The 17,352-nt window shown below is 44.5% G+C and overlaps 2 protein-coding genes across 3 annotated transcripts; both read left to right on the forward strand.

Annotated features, from left to right (window-relative positions):
* The first annotated feature begins 124 nt into the window (after positions 1-124).
* On the forward strand, positions 125-4,826 carry LOC115249211 (kelch repeat and BTB domain-containing protein 12-like). 2 transcript variants are annotated; one of them, XM_029834161.1, is made up of 10 exons: positions 125-213; positions 1,195-1,377; positions 1,457-1,638; positions 1,789-1,921; positions 2,268-2,501; positions 2,566-2,921; positions 3,005-3,278; positions 3,529-3,676; positions 3,751-3,948; positions 4,084-4,826. In XM_029834161.1, exons 1-10 carry the CDS (start codon positions 211-213, stop codon positions 4,230-4,232), a joined length of 1,860 nt encoding a protein of 619 aa, XP_029690021.1. In that variant the 5' UTR covers positions 125-210; the 3' UTR covers positions 4,233-4,826. The 2 variants fall into 2 exon arrangements, with proteins under 2 accessions (XP_029690021.1, XP_029690022.1); XM_029834162.1 differs by lacking the exon at positions 125-213 and having other exon boundaries at positions 1,289-1,377; positions 1,480-1,638.
* Positions 4,827-5,207: 381 nt separating this feature from the next.
* LOC101072164 (NUAK family SNF1-like kinase 1) lies at positions 5,208-15,793 on the forward strand. Its single transcript, XM_003963291.3, has 7 exons — positions 5,208-5,806; positions 8,946-9,066; positions 9,636-9,787; positions 11,727-11,792; positions 13,406-13,525; positions 13,638-13,770; positions 13,896-15,793. Exons 1-7 carry the CDS (start codon positions 5,498-5,500, stop codon positions 15,095-15,097), a joined length of 2,103 nt encoding a protein of 700 aa, XP_003963340.3. The 5' UTR covers positions 5,208-5,497; the 3' UTR covers positions 15,098-15,793.
* The last annotated feature ends 1,559 nt before the right edge of the window (positions 15,794-17,352 follow it).

Raw genomic sequence — 17,352 nt, forward strand, 5'->3', positions numbered from 1 at the left:
TTTGTTCTTTTCACCTCCAGTAACCCGAACACACTCATGGCCTCGCTAGCATGTTCCGGTCTATTTTTAAACTCTCCTGCCAGCGAGCGTGCAACTGCCCTCTCGTATACACAGCTCAGATCTCAAGTTAGAGGATTCAAAACACGACAGCCTGGCCTGTTAGTGTGTATTCTAGCTTCTGTGTTGACCCTGGAGAACCTGGCCTCTGCAATGGTACGAAGGCTGTTCTTGTGTGTTCTCTGTCAGACATGTGGCTGTTAATGTCTTGCTAACTGTTGAGAAAGTTAAACGCTTCATGCCTTTAAAGATGTAAAAGAATTCTGCAGAGGGAAGAACAAAGGGCCAAACCGGAGTGGTTTGTGCTGAGCACCTGTTTGGTGGTAGATAACAGGCTCTGCAAGAGAGCTGAGGAGATACATGCATATGCTGAGAACTGCTTGTATAACTATGGAATGTTCCGGAATGCTGAGAGAGAACGTTGTAATAATCAACGCAAGGCCATCTGCTCATTCCTGGGAAAGGGAGGCTCCCAGCTTAGAATAGAGTAAAGAGCTGCAAATTGAATACACTGCAAATGAATACAGTGTTTGTAACCAGATGCTTCCTTGTGTAATTGTAATCAGAAAAATTCACCTGAAACTAACGCACTTTACTGCACTCGCACCTGGAGCTGATTGTGTACGCCTTTGCAGAGCAAGTTCGGCGCCCAGACTGTATTTATTGCTTTGGTGGATATGTATTGGTGAGCCAAATGCTGATCAAAATAATGATCGGCACAAGATAGACGTCTATAAATCAATATCTGCAATAAAACAAGGTCCACATGAGCAGCACCTTTGAGCTGTGTGTCCTCAGCCGCTCAGTTGTGTTTTATAATTGAATGATATGGGGGTGGGGAGGCAGCCAGTAGTTGGGTCACTGCTGTATTACCATATGAATCCACATTTTTTTTTCTCTCTCTGTCTTCTCATTTTATTTTATGGATCAGCAAATATTTCTTCTGGGTTGATAATTAATTCATAAACCAGATTATTTGTGTGATATCAGGAGGAAGTAGTGATGAATAATTCTATATTGATAACAGTGTTCCAGAAAATTTTCTCCAACAACAGATTTTTTTTTATCATTACTTTCTATTTATCTTTTCATGTTATCGAATCATTTTGCTCATGTTTTCTTTATCTCTGCAACAAGAGCGTTGGATCCATGGATGCAGCAGAGCTGGACTCGGCTCAGGCAGAGCACGGTTCACACCTGCTCATGCACTTGCAGAGGATGAGGGCGACGCAAGAGCTCACCGACGTGGTCCTCCTGACAGAGGGTGTTGCTTTTCACTGCCACAAGGTGGTGCTGTCCGCATTCAGCGCTTACTTTCAGGTAAAGAGTAGCAATCATCGTTTCTTCAAGTCACATGGGAGTCAATGACGTCACCTCGGTTTGTTACACGTGCGTTCAGGCCATGTTTACATGTGGTCTAAGGGAAACCCAAGGAGCTGAGGTCCTGCTCAGGGATGTGCCTGCAAAATGTTTGCAACTGCTGCTGGACTACATGTATCAAGGAAACCTCCCGCTCGACAATGACAACATTCAGGCAGTGGCTGCTGCTGCCTTCCTGCTCGATGTGGATGGAGCTTTTAGGTGATAAAAGCTCCTTGAATTGTGTGGGTTTTGGTTTTGTTTTGTTTTTAAACCAAAACTCTATCAGAAGAATTATATATATATATATCAGTTGTGATAAATTGAACAGCAGCAGCACTGTTAACCTATGTTTGGCTTCATTGAGACCAGGATCTGTCAGAACCACATGGAGGCAAATATGGACCCCTCCAACTGTGTTGGTCTGTACCACTGGGCCAGAAATATGGGGGCCACAGGTCTAGCAGACTGTGCCTTGAGATATATGTGCCAACACTTTGCAGAGGTAAGCAATTAGTATGAAGAGCTTCTGCTTAGGGCCACACATGGCTATTTCTGATTACAAGATAAAGTTTTTGAAATGGCGAATAATGTGTTGCTGTATAATTATTTATGTAAAAACAAACTGTCCTGAATGAAGAGAAAAGAATTAATGGAATGATGTTTCTTCCCATGTTATCTGTTCAGTTTCTTAATGTTACCACTAGGTGACAGTATAGTTTATTGAAAATAATTCGCCCATAGCGGCAATAGAAGGTCAATTTATACAACGAGCTGAGGAGACATTTGCTCTTCAGCATTCTTTTAAACCCTTTTCCTTCAACCTCCCTTCTACATATTTCAATCTTCAGGTCTGTGAGGAAGAGGAGGTGCTCGAGCTGGATGCCCAGAGTCTTGGGAGTCTGCTGTGCTCAGATGACCTCAACATCTCTCAGGAGCAGGTTCTTCTGGAGTTGGTGCTGAGGTGGGCGCAGAGGCGAAGAGGGGACCTACAGAGTGAAAACGAGGCTGCCGAGTTGCTCAGGCATGTCAGGCTGGAGCTCGTAGAGCCTGCGTTCCTTCGTAAAGCCCGCAGGAGAAACCCGGTGAGAGTCTTATTTTCCCTCCTTTCATTTATCAAATGACCAGTATAATAAAAGATTATGTCAGATCTTGCTGCAGGATGCTGAGTGCTCTGGGATGATCGGCCCCGCCCTTCAGCCCGCGGGCCTCTGCGAAACAGCAGCCCCGACTCGTCCAGCTCTCCGTTACGGCATGGAGACCACAGACCTGCTGCTCTGCTTGGGTGGGGTGAATAAGGAGGGAGTTCCTTCCAAACGTGGAGGACTTGCTGATCTCAGTTTTTGCTTTGCTCCCCATGGTAGAAAGACTTACTACATCCCCTCCCCACTCAAGGCCTGCAGAGGCTCGGGGCAGGTCACAGCCGGGGCAGTATCACGAGATAATATGTTGGTCGCCATAGAAGCAGAAGACCAGTACAGAGTGAAGAGTTTGGATATCTACAGGTGTTAATGTGTGAACCACCATAAGAAGAATATATCTATGAACAACAAGACTCCTTGTATGAGATATTTGTTCCCTGTTCCAGGTACGATCATGTGGAGTTGAAGAGCTGGGTGGAGGTGTGCTCAGCAGCACACAGGGACATGTATGCTTTAGGTCTTCTGGGCGACGCCGTCTATATCATTGGTGGTCAGATGAAAGTGAACCATCACTACGTAATCACAGACAGTGTGGTGAGGTGGTCACTGAAGAGAGGAGGCAGCTGGCTCAGCTTTGCCCCTCTGCCTCTTCCTCTAGCCTGCCACTGTGTCGTCAGTTTAAAGGAGCATCTGTATGTGCTGGGGGGATGGACACCACAGGTAACTGAATAAAAACACCATTTTAGTACATGTAAAGTATTATTAGCAAGTCTTGCACTGACAGTGCGAAAAAATGTGAAACAAATATGCTTGTTTTGAACTACAGAAACTCAGTTGTCAGCAGCCCTAGTCTGCCCTCTAGTGGAGAATGTTATTACTTACAAAATAATTAATAATTCAACGTTCGGTGAAAAAAGGAGCAATGGGAGTCTGTTTCAGGTTCATTCTTCTTTTCTGTTCTTTTTTACAGCAACTACCAGAAGAAGAGCCTGACAAGTTGAGCAACCGAGTCTTCCGATTTGACACTGGAAAGGACAGGTGGACAGAGTGTACCAGTATGAGATACTCCCGATACCGGTGTGGAACAGCTGTCCTCAACGGAGAAATCTACATACTTGGTCAGACAAGGACAGTCTGTAGGGAGGTCATTCCTGTATTCTGTCTGTAAAGAACTCGTGTGTGCATTTACCAGGTGGTATAGGATGTGATGGACAGGACCGTGGACAATCCCGTTCCTGTCTGAGCTCCTTGGAGATCTACAACCCAGACACAGACACCTGGAGGGAAGGACCATTGCTCCCCACCTCTTTACTCACTCTCCGCACCAATGCCTCCAACACTGGAGTCGTGGGGAACAAGCTCTACCTATGCGGATACTTCAAAGGGGCTAGTCAGTTCATAAATTCATCTTTTACATTTTTGACACGACTCCATTTCAAATCTGAACCAGGGTTAGTTAAATGACGTGGCTGCTTCTCTGTAAGTGACATTTCCCTCCCCCATGTGTTTTTTCCATGGACTTTAGGCCGCCATGAGATCATCACCAAGGAGATTCTGGAGTTGGATCCTGCAGAAAATATGTGGACGGTGGTGGAAAGGCGAGCAGCCATGCACGACAGCTATGACATCTGTCTGGTGGCTAACCTCAATCCTCGAGCCCTCTTCACCGCCTAAATTATCTCCTGACTCTGAGCAACAGTGCCAGGAATCAGATTCTGTACGACTTTATGAATTAGCCTCAGAGTTTGCAAGTACAAATGTCCACAAAGCTTTCACACACAAGGATTGTTTCTGTGAATGTGACCTTTAGAGTACAACTTTCTACACTTTTTAAAAACTTTTACGTCCTCCTCACTTAGAACAAGGCTGTAATCTTGGTTTAAAAGGCAGTTTTGGCCCAGAAACATGGTGGTAACTGCAGACTGTGGTAGCACAAACTTCCACCGCCTTTAATTTATGGTATCTGTTTGCCATGGACACCATAAACATCGGGAAATTTAAAGGAATTATTCCTCGCTGAAATATACTTATCTGTCTTGCCAGCTGAGTGGGAAATGATGTGAAATAATACAACGGTTGTATCTATGACATATTTGCATCATACGAATGTATGTGTGTTTTCTTGCAGGTGGATGGATGAGTGTATAGTTTTTTACACTCCTGTTTAAGAAATGACATAAAGAAAACTATGCATCAAAGAAGCAGACAGTCTAGTTCCTCTCATCAACTATATCTTTTAAAACTGTCACTTTTTATCTAGATAGAACCAACCAGTCCCCTCTATATTTAATTCTGAGCAGATAATGAAAGAATGTTTCCTTTTTTTAAAAAAAAAAAACAGAATTATGAGCCTCAAATTCTGCCATATTGGTGTAACAATTTCCCAGCTATAGATTATCTGCACAGTCACTCTTATTTTCATCTTCAGTTTATAATGTTATCTATCTGTTGTCTTCAAATATCATGGGTGCATAGAAGTTTGCAGGAGCAGATCCATCATGTTGACTTCAAAGTACTCTCCCTCCCACTACTTCCAGGATTTAATGAGGTCAAGGCTTTTTTATTGTCTTTGTTGACGTGTAGAGTTCAGCAAACATGTCTGATTAAAGTGGTGGATTCGTGGCGACCGCCCTGGATGCCATTCCATACATGCCTTCGGTTTCCACTGAGATTCAAACATGAAAACACAAAATGATCCCAAATGGATGTGACGCGCTGGGACCTTGTGGAGGGAGGTGGCCCCGCCCACCGCTCCCAACCATGTGGCTCTCAGTGGTCAGAGGATAACAGAAAAGAGAGGATGGACGGGCTGAGTGGGTCACGGCTTGAGGAGGGCTCTCTATGGGCGATTTATCGGCCACTCTGACTGTTGTTGACACATTTTGCTCTGCGTTCGAAAACATCTGGGGATCCAGACAGGTGCGCGCTGCCTTCGGAGGATGGGAAGACGCGAAGCGGACAGCAGCGGCGCGATGACCACCAGCCACCGCTCCGAGCTCTGCTGTCTGCAGGACGCGGCATCCAGCGGGCACCACCACGGCGAGGAGTCCCCGAGGCTGGCGATCCGCAGTCCTTGCAAGGGGGACAAGCAGCAGAGGACGGCGATCACCGAGGGGGCACCTGGCGCGGCAGTGAGGAAACACCAGCATAAACACAACCTGAAACACCGCTACGAGGTGATGGAGACTCTGGGCAAAGGCACCTACGGCAAAGTGAAGAAAGCGGTGGAGAGAGCAAGCCTGAAGACAGTGAGTGTTATAGTGTGTGTGTGTGTGTGTGTGTGTGTGTGTGTGTGTGTGTGTGTGTGTGTGTGTGTGTGTGTGTGTGTGTGTGTGTGCGCGCGCGCGCGCGTGTGCTGATGCTATACTGAGCAGATTTTTTTCTGTGTTGCCAAGCTGAGGTGCCTGTAGTTTGACTCATTCAGCAATTAAAGCAGGGGATAAAATCTCAACAATAGGTCTCTCAAAGAAGAGCTTGGACTTTCTTTTGCCTCACAATTGAAGGCGCTGGGTCACCGGAGGACATCCTAGTTCAGCTTCATGTCCCAGATGATCCAGGCTGTGGTGCCAGATTACTTTGAGGACTCATGGGGCTATTATGTCTGCATTTTAATCCCCAAATCTGATCTGAGCACAAAGAGACAGATACCCCACTTTTTCAGAAAACAAACACTCTGTAGTCAGGATAATGAACTTGTGAGACTGGCATAATTCCGAGACCTAGTGACATGCCAGGGAGAGGCAATGAAAGGAAGGCTGAGAGAGGGGTACAGAGAAAAAAAATAATGGGCAGTCGGTGTGAAATAGGGTTTGGAAGGACAAGGGGGAAATGCTGAATTCTTTGAGTTACCAGCCAGCACATACCAAGGATTCTTTAAAACAAAAAAGACATTATTTTTGGAAACAAGGCCAGGGGGGCTCTTGAGTGCAGTGGGCAGAGGAGGAGGCAGTTTCTGAGAGCACAAATCATTTGAGGTCACATAAAGAAGTGACCCAAGGTCGCCCACGCAACGTGCCTGAGGTTCGGGAAGCGAACATGACTCAGGTGTATGGTGATGTAGACGGGGGTGATCAAGAATGAGTCCCACAGGGCTAAAAGTCAGAGGGCCTTAAATCTGTGTGACTGCCCTCTGGTGGTAGGCTGCAGTAATGGAACACTATGCATATCCCCACTGACTCCGACCAGACAGAAAATTCTAACTGCTCTTAATTCCAACGTAGCAACATCATTATTGGCAGTTGAGCTTCTCTCTTGATGGGCAGAGACTTCCCCTCTGGACGTTTTACTTCCTTGTCTTACTGCTCAGCTTCTTTTTAAGCCACCAATAGTCCAGAGGCAGGAAACAGACAGGTCCCCCGTCCATTCCAGGAATACATACCACAGAACTAGGAGTAGGCTTAGGAAATATGAGTGCACTGGCACAAGCTTAGAACTGACTGTGCTAACCTCTGCACCACTGACTCTTCTAAGTAACACCAAAACCACTTCCTGTGATGTCAAAACTGTTGCTTTAACTCATGAGTTGTTCATGAATCATAAAAAAGTGAATAATCTCCACGTCATCTTGAGTTTTTATATATATATCTGTTCGCTAGTTTTGGAAGTTCCTGGATATTTTGGTAAGTGAGCGCGTGCGTGGTTTCTGAATAATACCATCCTTTGCTTATTTGGCTGGAAGCCTGAGTAGTGTGGAGTTTTCCTGATGCTCAGACTCTTGGGACGCGCACTTGAGCAGATCATTGTGAGAATAACTGTCCAGGAAGTCGTAGAATGGCCATTCCAAGGCTCATCATGCCTTTATGCAGCCACAATATTTCAATAATTCTCAAAGTAATGATACCCTGCTTTGAAAATGACTTCACACATATGTGATTACAGCTTCATGACTCACCTGTTATATTGTTTTCCTATATGTGTAATGTTACAGCTTGAGCTTGTTGCACAGTACCTGTCATGCAACGCATTATTTAAATGAACAATGACTTATTGTTAGAAGTAGCCCTTAAAGGCCATATTAGGACAAAATGAAGCTCCAGTGTATGTAGCATATCTCCATGCAAAAAAGTGACATCATACAGGCACATGCAAACTCATGCACACACACACACACACACACACACACTTCCTCATTGCATTTAATGTTCATGGTGACTTGAATGAAAGATATCTCTAATCGGGCGTTAATTCCATTCCTGAGAGTCATGTCCACATCCATTCCTGCTTCCCGTCTCCTTCCTCTCTCTTTGTTAATCTTGCAAATTTCATTTTTTGCACAACGATTTCCCAGCCCACAGGTCAGCCAATAAACAGCACGCATTCTTCCAAATTTGGTAACAGTCCATTTTACCTGACAGCCTTATCCCTGACTCAGTACCCCATTTGTCTGAATGAAGAGTCACTCACAGTTGACTCCATTCTGGAATCATTGATATTAAAGGGACTAAAACAGTGAGTTATGCATTCATTTGATGTGTCATGTCTGTGTCCTGGGGTTGCATAACTATTGTGGTTAATGGAGCGTGTGAATGGTGTCTTCTAGCATCTCATAGTGTTTTTCCAGCAGCTGAGAATGCTGGAGCTGTGACCCCGGGGGTAGGCCTGCACCTCCCAGGAGACATTAGAGCAACTATGCAGGGGGGATATACTCAGCAGCACATTTGGAACCTGAACATCACAAAGAAGCCTCATCGGCACTATTTCATATTTTCCTTTCTATCGTGTTGTCTTTTTTTGGTATATTCTGTTCTAAAATGGCACAAATGTCTGCACATTGGCCTTTCTTTTTTTGCTTGTGTGACAGTTACCCTGCTCCAAAAGGATTAAAGTAGGGTGTCTGTTTAAGGGTGGCGGTTTGGTTTTGGTACGGGGTTACATTGGGGTACAGGGAGTGAGTGAGATTAGTGAAGTAGAGTGTGAACAGTGCAGCTGTCAACCTTATGCCTCTGAGCATGCTCAGATCACAAGAGATCTGCTCTCACTGTCCAGCTTTTAAAACCCACATAATCACTTCCATCACCCAGAGATTCAATTTGCGGACCCCTGTGCTGTACACATCTCTGTCTACTTGCTTATTTGTTCAAGCGGTGACATGAACAACGTGTTGCTCACTGTCTTGAGCGCTTAAAGGTCTCATGAGGGGAATAAATAAGAACTTGCGTAACGACTGCTTTGTCATCAAATTAAAGAGGAATCTGGGTTTGCTGGCACCAAAACCTGTGGAAATGGGCAACAACAACCTGACAAGGGACAAAGCCTGTCGCCTGTCCTCCGCTGACCCTTATTTTTAGGAAGTTCTGTTTGAGAACCATAGATTTACTCTCAATCATGAGAGTCTGTTTTAAGCACGTGTTCCTGTACAGACTCACCATAATGCATCTCCTCTGTCAGGTGGCTATCAAGTCTATCCGTAAGGAGCGCATCGTCGAAGACCTGGACAGAATTCACATCCAGCGTGAGATTGAGATCACGGCCTCCCTGAGGCACACCAACATCATTCGCTTCCATGAGGGTAGGTCACACATTCACAGAGAGAATGTCCTGTCGCCATTACAAAGAATCAGCCACAAAATTAAAACCGAGAGTCAAATATGTCTACGGAATTGTTCCAGGCTCCTGTCATTGACGTGGCATTTTTTACTTCAAATATCAAAACTCACGTGGTAATTTCACGACGGCTCATCACCAGTGTCTTACGCTCTGCCCTAATAGGGCTGCGACCCCTGTGCCTCATCACCATTGATGTGCAAGGACATACCGGGGAAACACTTCAAATTGCCACTATAAAATATTACATTTTATTATTTGATGCTGCCTGGCTTTTACAGAAAACATGTATAAATATTTACTTGTACACTATGTAAATATTGTGCAGCTGAAAATAGTCCAAACAAGTGCACAGCTTCCTCCTGTTTGAATAAGGTTTGCTCCAGGCTGCCGTGTTTTAGCATGCCGTCGAAAATAAATCGTTTGTTTTTTTTGCCTTAAGTGGATGATTTCAGAAATATATCTCATATTAATGATCATGTGATGCTTGTTTGCATGCTGCAGTTGGTGTAAATGTGTTGTTCTGATACGCAGTGTTTGAGAGCCGGGACAAGATCGTGATTGTGATGGAGTACGCCAGCAGAGGAGAGCTGTATGATTATGTCCTGGAGAGACGGAGACTGTCCGAAACAGAAGCCAGAGGCCTCTTCAGACAGATCACATCTGCTGTCCACTACTGCCACAAGGTACACACACACACACATGCGCAAATGTGTTGACATATTCTCATGTTGTGTTCTTGCTCTAAGTCTTGATGCTCGAACCACATATGAATGTCTTGGCATTGTCCTCCTTCCACCACCACATTTTACAGATAAAGTTGCTGGAATTCAACCTATTTCTTAAATCCTCGTTTGAATCAAAGGTTCTGTTCTCAACTCGTCTGTACAAAGAAGACTTTCTAACAGCCTTCTGGCTTATTCATGTGGTTTTTAATCGTGTGGAGATGGCTTTCTCCCTGCAGTCCCACCATGCACGCCATGACTGGTCTTCTCTGGAAGACTTGTGGACATTTAAAGGAAGGTCTTGAGTTGCTAAGAGGTCTCCCTGGAGTCCCCTGTGAACCCAGCAAATATTCCATTCCTCCAGCATGGAATGATTGTTGTTAGTTGACCCGCTGCCTTGTTGGTTGCGCACCCACTGCTACACTGCTCCCTCTCTTTGTAACACTGAACCATTTCAACAAACACACTGACCAAGTAAAGTATTTTGGTCTTGTTTACCAGATTATTTTAGGATTTGTGTGTGATATTCTGGTCGTGTTTCATGGTGTTTGATAGAAAGTTGTAAATTAATTGCCACCTTTGTGAGCCAGCAAACTGCATGAAGGCACGTGCCTAAATCCATGTTTGTATTCAACTGTGCGCAAGCAACTAAAGTACCACTAAATCTACTAAATCCTAATCCTAATACATCAGAAAAACTTGACTTGAGTTTTCCCAATCTCTCTGGGTTAAGAGCAAATTATCCCTTGACTGTTTTTCACAGTCACACACTGACACAGGTCACTACCGTCTTGCCCTAATGAGCTTCCTACACATTAGCATAAACCCTGGCAAAGAAATACATTGTTCCTTTGTCTCACTGTTTATTTGTGTGTGCGTAAAATCAACAGTGGAGCCACAAAACAAGAATTATTGAGATACATATTATAAATCCCTTTAATCCAGAAGTGCAATTTGGTAGCTGTGCCTCTCAGTCATCTGAGCTGCATATGACAGACATGTTTTTGTTTTCATATAAGTCTTATTTTGGCAGCTGGGCTTTTCCATAAATCCCTTATATTAAACGGGACAGAGAACTGGATTCTGTACAACTCGTGCCCTGGAATACTGTCCCAAAATAGATATGAATGTTCCAGCATGAATGAATTATTGAATGTGCCTTTGAGGTATGCAAGGCACATGGAGGGATTATTGGAACTTCAAAAGGTGAATGGACATAAATTCTAAGCCTTTGTTCTTTTTGTTATCTTCCTTATCTGGCTGTAGTTTCTCCAGCTTAAGAGCAGAGGCTTGAATTCTGTATATACTGTGTATTAACACCGTCTAAGGTCACGGGCCGTTTGCTTTATCTGAGCACTATGAAGATGAAGTAATTAAGGAGACAAAGCCGGCCATTATGTTGTATTCATTAAGGGAACCTGACAGCAATGTGGAAGGCCATTGTATGTATTCGGTCCATTAGTTCCATCCCATTCATCACTCACCTAGCTGGGTGGCCACCTTCTTCTGTGTCTCATCTCTTTTTATGATTTGCTCCTTATTTGCCCCTCCTCCAGTCTGCTGAGGCTCTTTCCACCAAGATCCACATGTTAATGCTCTGGTTTGCTCCCAGGTGTGTAACGCCACACGAATTCTTCGCATTTTCTGAGACGAATTAGCCCAAACAAACCATTCGCCAAAGCTTGTTGGTGATGAAACTCTGAGAGCATTTCCGGTGTGTTTGACATGTGGCCCTGCTTTACGAGGCCTTAGCAGAATGTTGCTGCTTATAAAAGTAAAACTGAAAGGCAGACGCTTTGTGCACGGCAGCCTGGGATTATAATCTGGATCTCTCACCCTTCAGTCCAATGTTTGCATTCAGAATCCATCTGAGTGACCCTACTGCTCTTGTGTGTTACAGATCGGTGTTGTACACCGGGACCTCAAGTTGGAGAACATCCTTTTAGATGAAGATATGAACGTGAAGGTAACACTGTTGTAACTTAATCTTTTCAAATATATTTAAGTCCCCTGTTTCAATTTTTAGGGTTTGCCCAATGGGAGAAGGTCGTAATGTACTGTGCACTGCCTTGTCACTCAGTGTTGAGGAACCTTTAGATTTTACTAATTGCATGGAAATATTTTTCCATTTTCCCATTTTAGCATGTTTCTGTGTCTTTAAGCCATCGCCGCTGGTCTTTTATAGGAAACTGGCAGCCATTTCTTTCCTTAACATGGAGCTTCCTGCCTTATATGGGAACTGTGCACGGCCAGAGGGGAATGTTGGGAATCCGGTGGCGATCGAGCCAATCGGAAAGGTTTTGTTCAAGTGTGCTTTGTCTGTCTGTCAAAAGAAAACACACCTCTCAGCTGTCCATTCATTACAAACCTCTGGTTCACCATAGTTGTGCACAGCATCCGCTGCAGGAAATGACCAAACCTCTGTGTAATGCCTGTCCGTGTTGTCTGCACAATAGCTGCTTAATGGGATGGGTGGGAAAGAGTCGTGTCAGGAAAATATTCGGGTCTTGGTGTTTTAGGAGTGGGTGACTTCTTTCTCCCCTGACAAAACCTTCAAATGCAGCACAGGATGCAGCGTGCAAGTGTTCGGCCCAGCTTGTGTGGAGCAGGCAATGTCCGCTCATGCAATTCCAGGCACGTGTACCAGGATGAGCTTGTTCTCTTTGGAAGGAAGAGTCTGTCTTATATAAGCATTTGACACCAGGGAAAGTGTCTGCGAGAGCCTCACATGGTTGGTGGTGAAAGACAAGTTACACGACTTCACACATAAAACAGAGCAGCACGCCGGGAAAAAGCTGTGGAAACTGTAGCACGTGCTCACTTCATATTGCTTGCATTCCCACTCTGTAGAATATCTGTGCTTATGTTCGAATAAACAGTGTCACTTCCAGTGTGTGAGGTCTCCGTTCCTCTGAAACGCCGTTCCAGGGAACTGAAGCTGTCATGTTGACTATTTCTAACACCACAGGGGCTGATAGCGGGATGGTGCTCGCGTCAGTAATCTCTAAGATAGAGAGGAGCCTCAGTATGTTTGTATATCTCTCTCTTGCAGTGTTGAGTGAGTGATTGTTCCGTTACGTGAGTGTGAGCAGCCTGATGTTTTCTCTTCCCTTGGCTCACACACGCGCATGTTGGCAGCATCTCCCCATACCTATTTTTAGTTGGCCCCGTTAAAGTTAGCAGCTTGTTTTTGCCACATGGGTAAAGATCCTGCAGGCACATGCTCACTTAAAAGGAATTTGCCCCACACAAGGATCTCTGTTTATGTGAATGAGCACCAAGTGCTAGTCCATTATGTCATAAAGTTAAAGTGTCAGCTGTTAAGTTCTCAATGACGGAGACTCACCGTCATGCAAAGTGTTTTGTTTACGTGTTACAAAACATGTGCACAGATGCTCATTTATGCCCACAGCTGTGGAGTATTTCAACAGCATATGTGTTTCGTGTTGGTTTTTAATAGTTTTTAAGGAATAATTTGTACTTGATTTATTTATCCGGTTCCTTATGAATGAGTTTAGGTCTATCTGTTAAGAAATGCATGGCATTTATTGCTTTTTTTCCCCCTTCTGTTGTCTGCAGCTGGCTGACTTTGGTCTTTCCAATCACTTCAAAAGGGACTCTCTGCTACAGACCTACTGTGGAAGTCCACTTTATGCTGCTCCAGAGATCGTGAAAGGGCTGCCTTATCAAGGGCCTGAGGTGGGACAATACGTGCCTGCTTACACAAAAGTGCATCTACAATGCCAGCCCTGCCATGCTGCACCAGTGATGCAGTGTCCCATTTTAGCATGTGTGTGTTTCTGTATGCTAGGTGGACTGCTGGGCCCTGGGAGTTTTGCTCTATGCCCTGGTGTACTGCAGTATGCCGTTTGACGGGGCCAGCCACACCACGCTCACAGAGCAGATCACTAAAGGCTGTTACCGCAGGCCCAACCCCCCCTCAGGTAAAGGGCTGTGGTGTCAATGTCTCATCAACACCATTTCCCATTTTCTGACTGTTTTTTTTTACCTCTACCAGTAGAGTTAAATAAAGAATGATTGGTTGTTAAGCCATTGCTGTTTCCTCCAGATGCGTGTGCGCTGATCGACTGGTTGTTGACCGTGCGAGTGGACGAGAGGGCTACAATAGAGGACGTTGCCAACCACTGGTGGGTGAACTGGGGCTTTGAGGAAAGCGTGTGTGACTGCCCTTCACTTCCACACCCGGAATGCCCCTCTCCGCTGCTGGCTCGCTACATCGACTGGCAGAATCGGATCACGGCCACCAACGATATGACCGTTGACTCTTTCGTGCCCTCTGACACTTCTTGTTCCCCTGCACTTTCCACTAACCCCTGCTACTTCACCTTGCCTCTTAAAAGCGAGCATGGGGGAGGAGGCGGGGGAGGAGGACAGATGCACAGAGGAACTTTGAGCCTCAGGAAGTCACGCAAGGAAAACGCAATCCCACAGACAGCTCTCGGAGCATGTGGCAGTGCCTTTGCATCTCCACCCTCTTCCGCTGCGATTTCTGTCAATTCCACGAGTGATAGAAAGAAGCCTAAAGGCATTCTAAAACCACAGAGGAGTTTCGACTCAGTTTTCCAAAACCCTCCGAAAGAAAACACTCCATCCCAGCCTTGTCCACATGCCCACGTGTATTCTGACGTCCTGTCCACCAGCCTGCCATCTCCCTCCACATTCAGTCAACCTTCATCTAAAATGCCCAAAAAGGGCATTCTAAAAAACCTGAATGAAAGGGAGTCAGGTTATGGCTCCTCCACAGAAAGAAGGAACTCTGGAGCAGGAATTAGGGAAAGTGATCCGGCTGATATGTGCTCCCTCAAACAACACTCTTATCTACCGGCATCAGAAGACAGCCCCACCTTGCGCACAGAGGCAGTTAGAAGACGGAAGGGTATTCTGAAACGTAACGGCAAGTTTTCCCGCAGTCTGGACCTTCCCAACGAGAGCCACTCGTCTCCCTCTTCATCGGCCCCCATATTCCCAGAGGACCTGCAGCAGCTCCTCCAGGGCACAGGGGCCAAAGAGGGTCAGCGCAGCCGGCCTTCCAGCGTGGTTAGCGAGGACAGCCTCTTCTCATGTGACTCTTTCGACCTGCTGGACCTGAGCACTCAGACCCGTCGCAGGATGTTCATGCACAGGAGGCAGCACAGTACGTGCAGCTCTGAGGAGGACCTGGAGCCACTCAGGTCTGGGGAGGAAGATCGGGTTGGCAGGGATGGACGGAAGGACGCGCCAAAGACTGATGGACACACGACAGTGTGGTGAAGGGTTAAACCCCAATTCACTGCCTCACATCTTTAGAAAATACTGCAAAACAATTGTGTGGACTCTACAAGTCACCTTTGTAGTTACTAATTGTTTTCAAACCTCACCTGCACAATGTTTTTGGATTATGCAATAATCTGGTTCACTTTGATCAGTTTTCTGCTCAATATCAATAGTGGCAAACAACCAGTGTGACATAATAAAATGTATCTCCTTTAATCTGCTTTTTGTAACCATCTTGCAGACAAACAAATGGGAAATGACTCGTGTATTTGATTAGCTGAACTAAACTTTATGTTTTACTACAATTTTTGTGACCATCAATTGTGACTCCCACACAGACGCCATCACACATCCTCCAAGAGGAGGAGGATGTTTTTGACATGCAGATGTCTGATATAAATCATGCATAAATGGTTGATGTAATACACTGTCCACGCATGCTAAGTTGTGGTTGACATGTCATTGATAATATTATTATTACGCAGTAATAACTAATACTGTGCATGGTTTGCTTCTTTGCACCAAACGACAGTAGAGGACAGATTGTTGTCAAAATGCTACTGAGGACATCTGAATAAGTGTGTATTAGCACTGCCATGGGCGCTGTCGGTCTTGGCGCTGTCGGAGAAAATATTATGTTAACTTTGCTAAGTGTTGCTTTTTTATATTGAATAAATTATGTTTAACTGAAAAGTTTCCATTTCTTCCTGTTTTGAGAATAAATAAAGAGTTGGAGGTCAAATAAGCTCATGGTGCCCGTTGAACAAAAACGAGATTAAAAAGTCATTTTAAGATTTGACATTTAAATGCACCCTTTCATGTATATATTATTTAAGTGTTTCTTAAGGAGACTTGGACTGATTTAGCCAGGGGCCTGCTAAAATAGAGAATACATAGCACACTGTTTACAAAAGCCCAAAGCTATCCCATTGAATTTACTCTGAGAGATATACGCCGACGTAAACAGAGCTCTATTTATCCCACGGGCTGTTTTTTACTATTATTTTGGGTCATGCACTTGAGTAAAATTACTTTTAAAAGGAGAAAGCACTTGGCAGAAGAGGTCAAGGCAAGCTTTTAGTGAAAATACTTTTAATTTCTGTTCAGTGTCTGCAGCAATTTGGATCCAGGCTGAGGATAAATGTGGTTTCAAAACTACAAAAGTCGCCTCTTCAGCTCAAGTTTACATTCTATTTGATCTTTGTGTAGAAGGGAAAGATGAATAGGTGCAAAGTGTTGGATTTGAAAATGCAGTAAAGCATTATGATGTATGCGTCTCTTCCCTTTGTTTCCTTTACTGGCTTTCATTAAATACTTGTGCAAAACACGGACTTGTGTTTTGAAGACCACTCTTGTTCCTAATGGAGTGAATCCATCATTGTTGTCAGGTCAAAAACATTTATTTACTTTTCACCCGATAACTCCAGCATCTAACTTCCATCACAGCTGAGGCAAAAGCTGAAAGCTGGCGTGTTTGTATGTCTTGAAACACTGAACTTTTTTTTCGTTTTCTCAAGATTGAGATAGAAAACGAGGCCGAGCAGCAGATGTTCTGTGGTTTGATACGAAACACTTGTTTACGTCTCTGTGCTGTCGCAATGCACACTCGAATGGCTGCGAACTCCTCATTTGACTGGGAGATAAAATCCAGAACAGAAGGTCCGATTATGGAAGTTTAAACACTCATCAGTCACAGTGACGTTTGTAGCCTGAATATCTGTCATTCACTTATCAAACTGAGCACCGATGGAGATTAACTGAAATACTGTATCTGTCGAAATGTATTTTCCCCTGTTTTTATATATATTTATTTGGGTTGAGGTTATTTTACCTTTATTATGAAGTGTCTTTTCCAAACACCCAGAGCCTGAACTGAAGCAACAGTGGCAACAGTCAAGCACCTACCAGAGGCTTTCACAGTGTTTTAAGATCAGCCACTCGCATCTGAGTACACATAAATTAGACTGTTGCCCCAGCAACAACATCAACAGCGCCGCTTTTATCTTTCATTGTTATTCAAGGAATCTAGATAATATATCTCATCCCTCACTAGTGGAAAAAGGTGCTGCTTCGTAAACAATTTTGACAGAGAATTTAAAAAAAACAAAAAAAACTGTTAATCCTTGATTTTAATCCACCTTTTGTGTGACACCACAAAGAGTTACAATGGTTCTTTGGAGATGGGAACAGTCTTGAGGTGCTAGATCCCAGAGACACTCGAGGAGCTGAAAGAAAATCTTGTTTTACTCCTT

This window comes from Takifugu rubripes, chromosome 3, assembly GCF_901000725.2.
Source record: "Takifugu rubripes chromosome 3, fTakRub1.2, whole genome shotgun sequence".
Taxonomy (NCBI): Eukaryota; Metazoa; Chordata; class Actinopteri; order Tetraodontiformes; family Tetraodontidae; genus Takifugu; species Takifugu rubripes.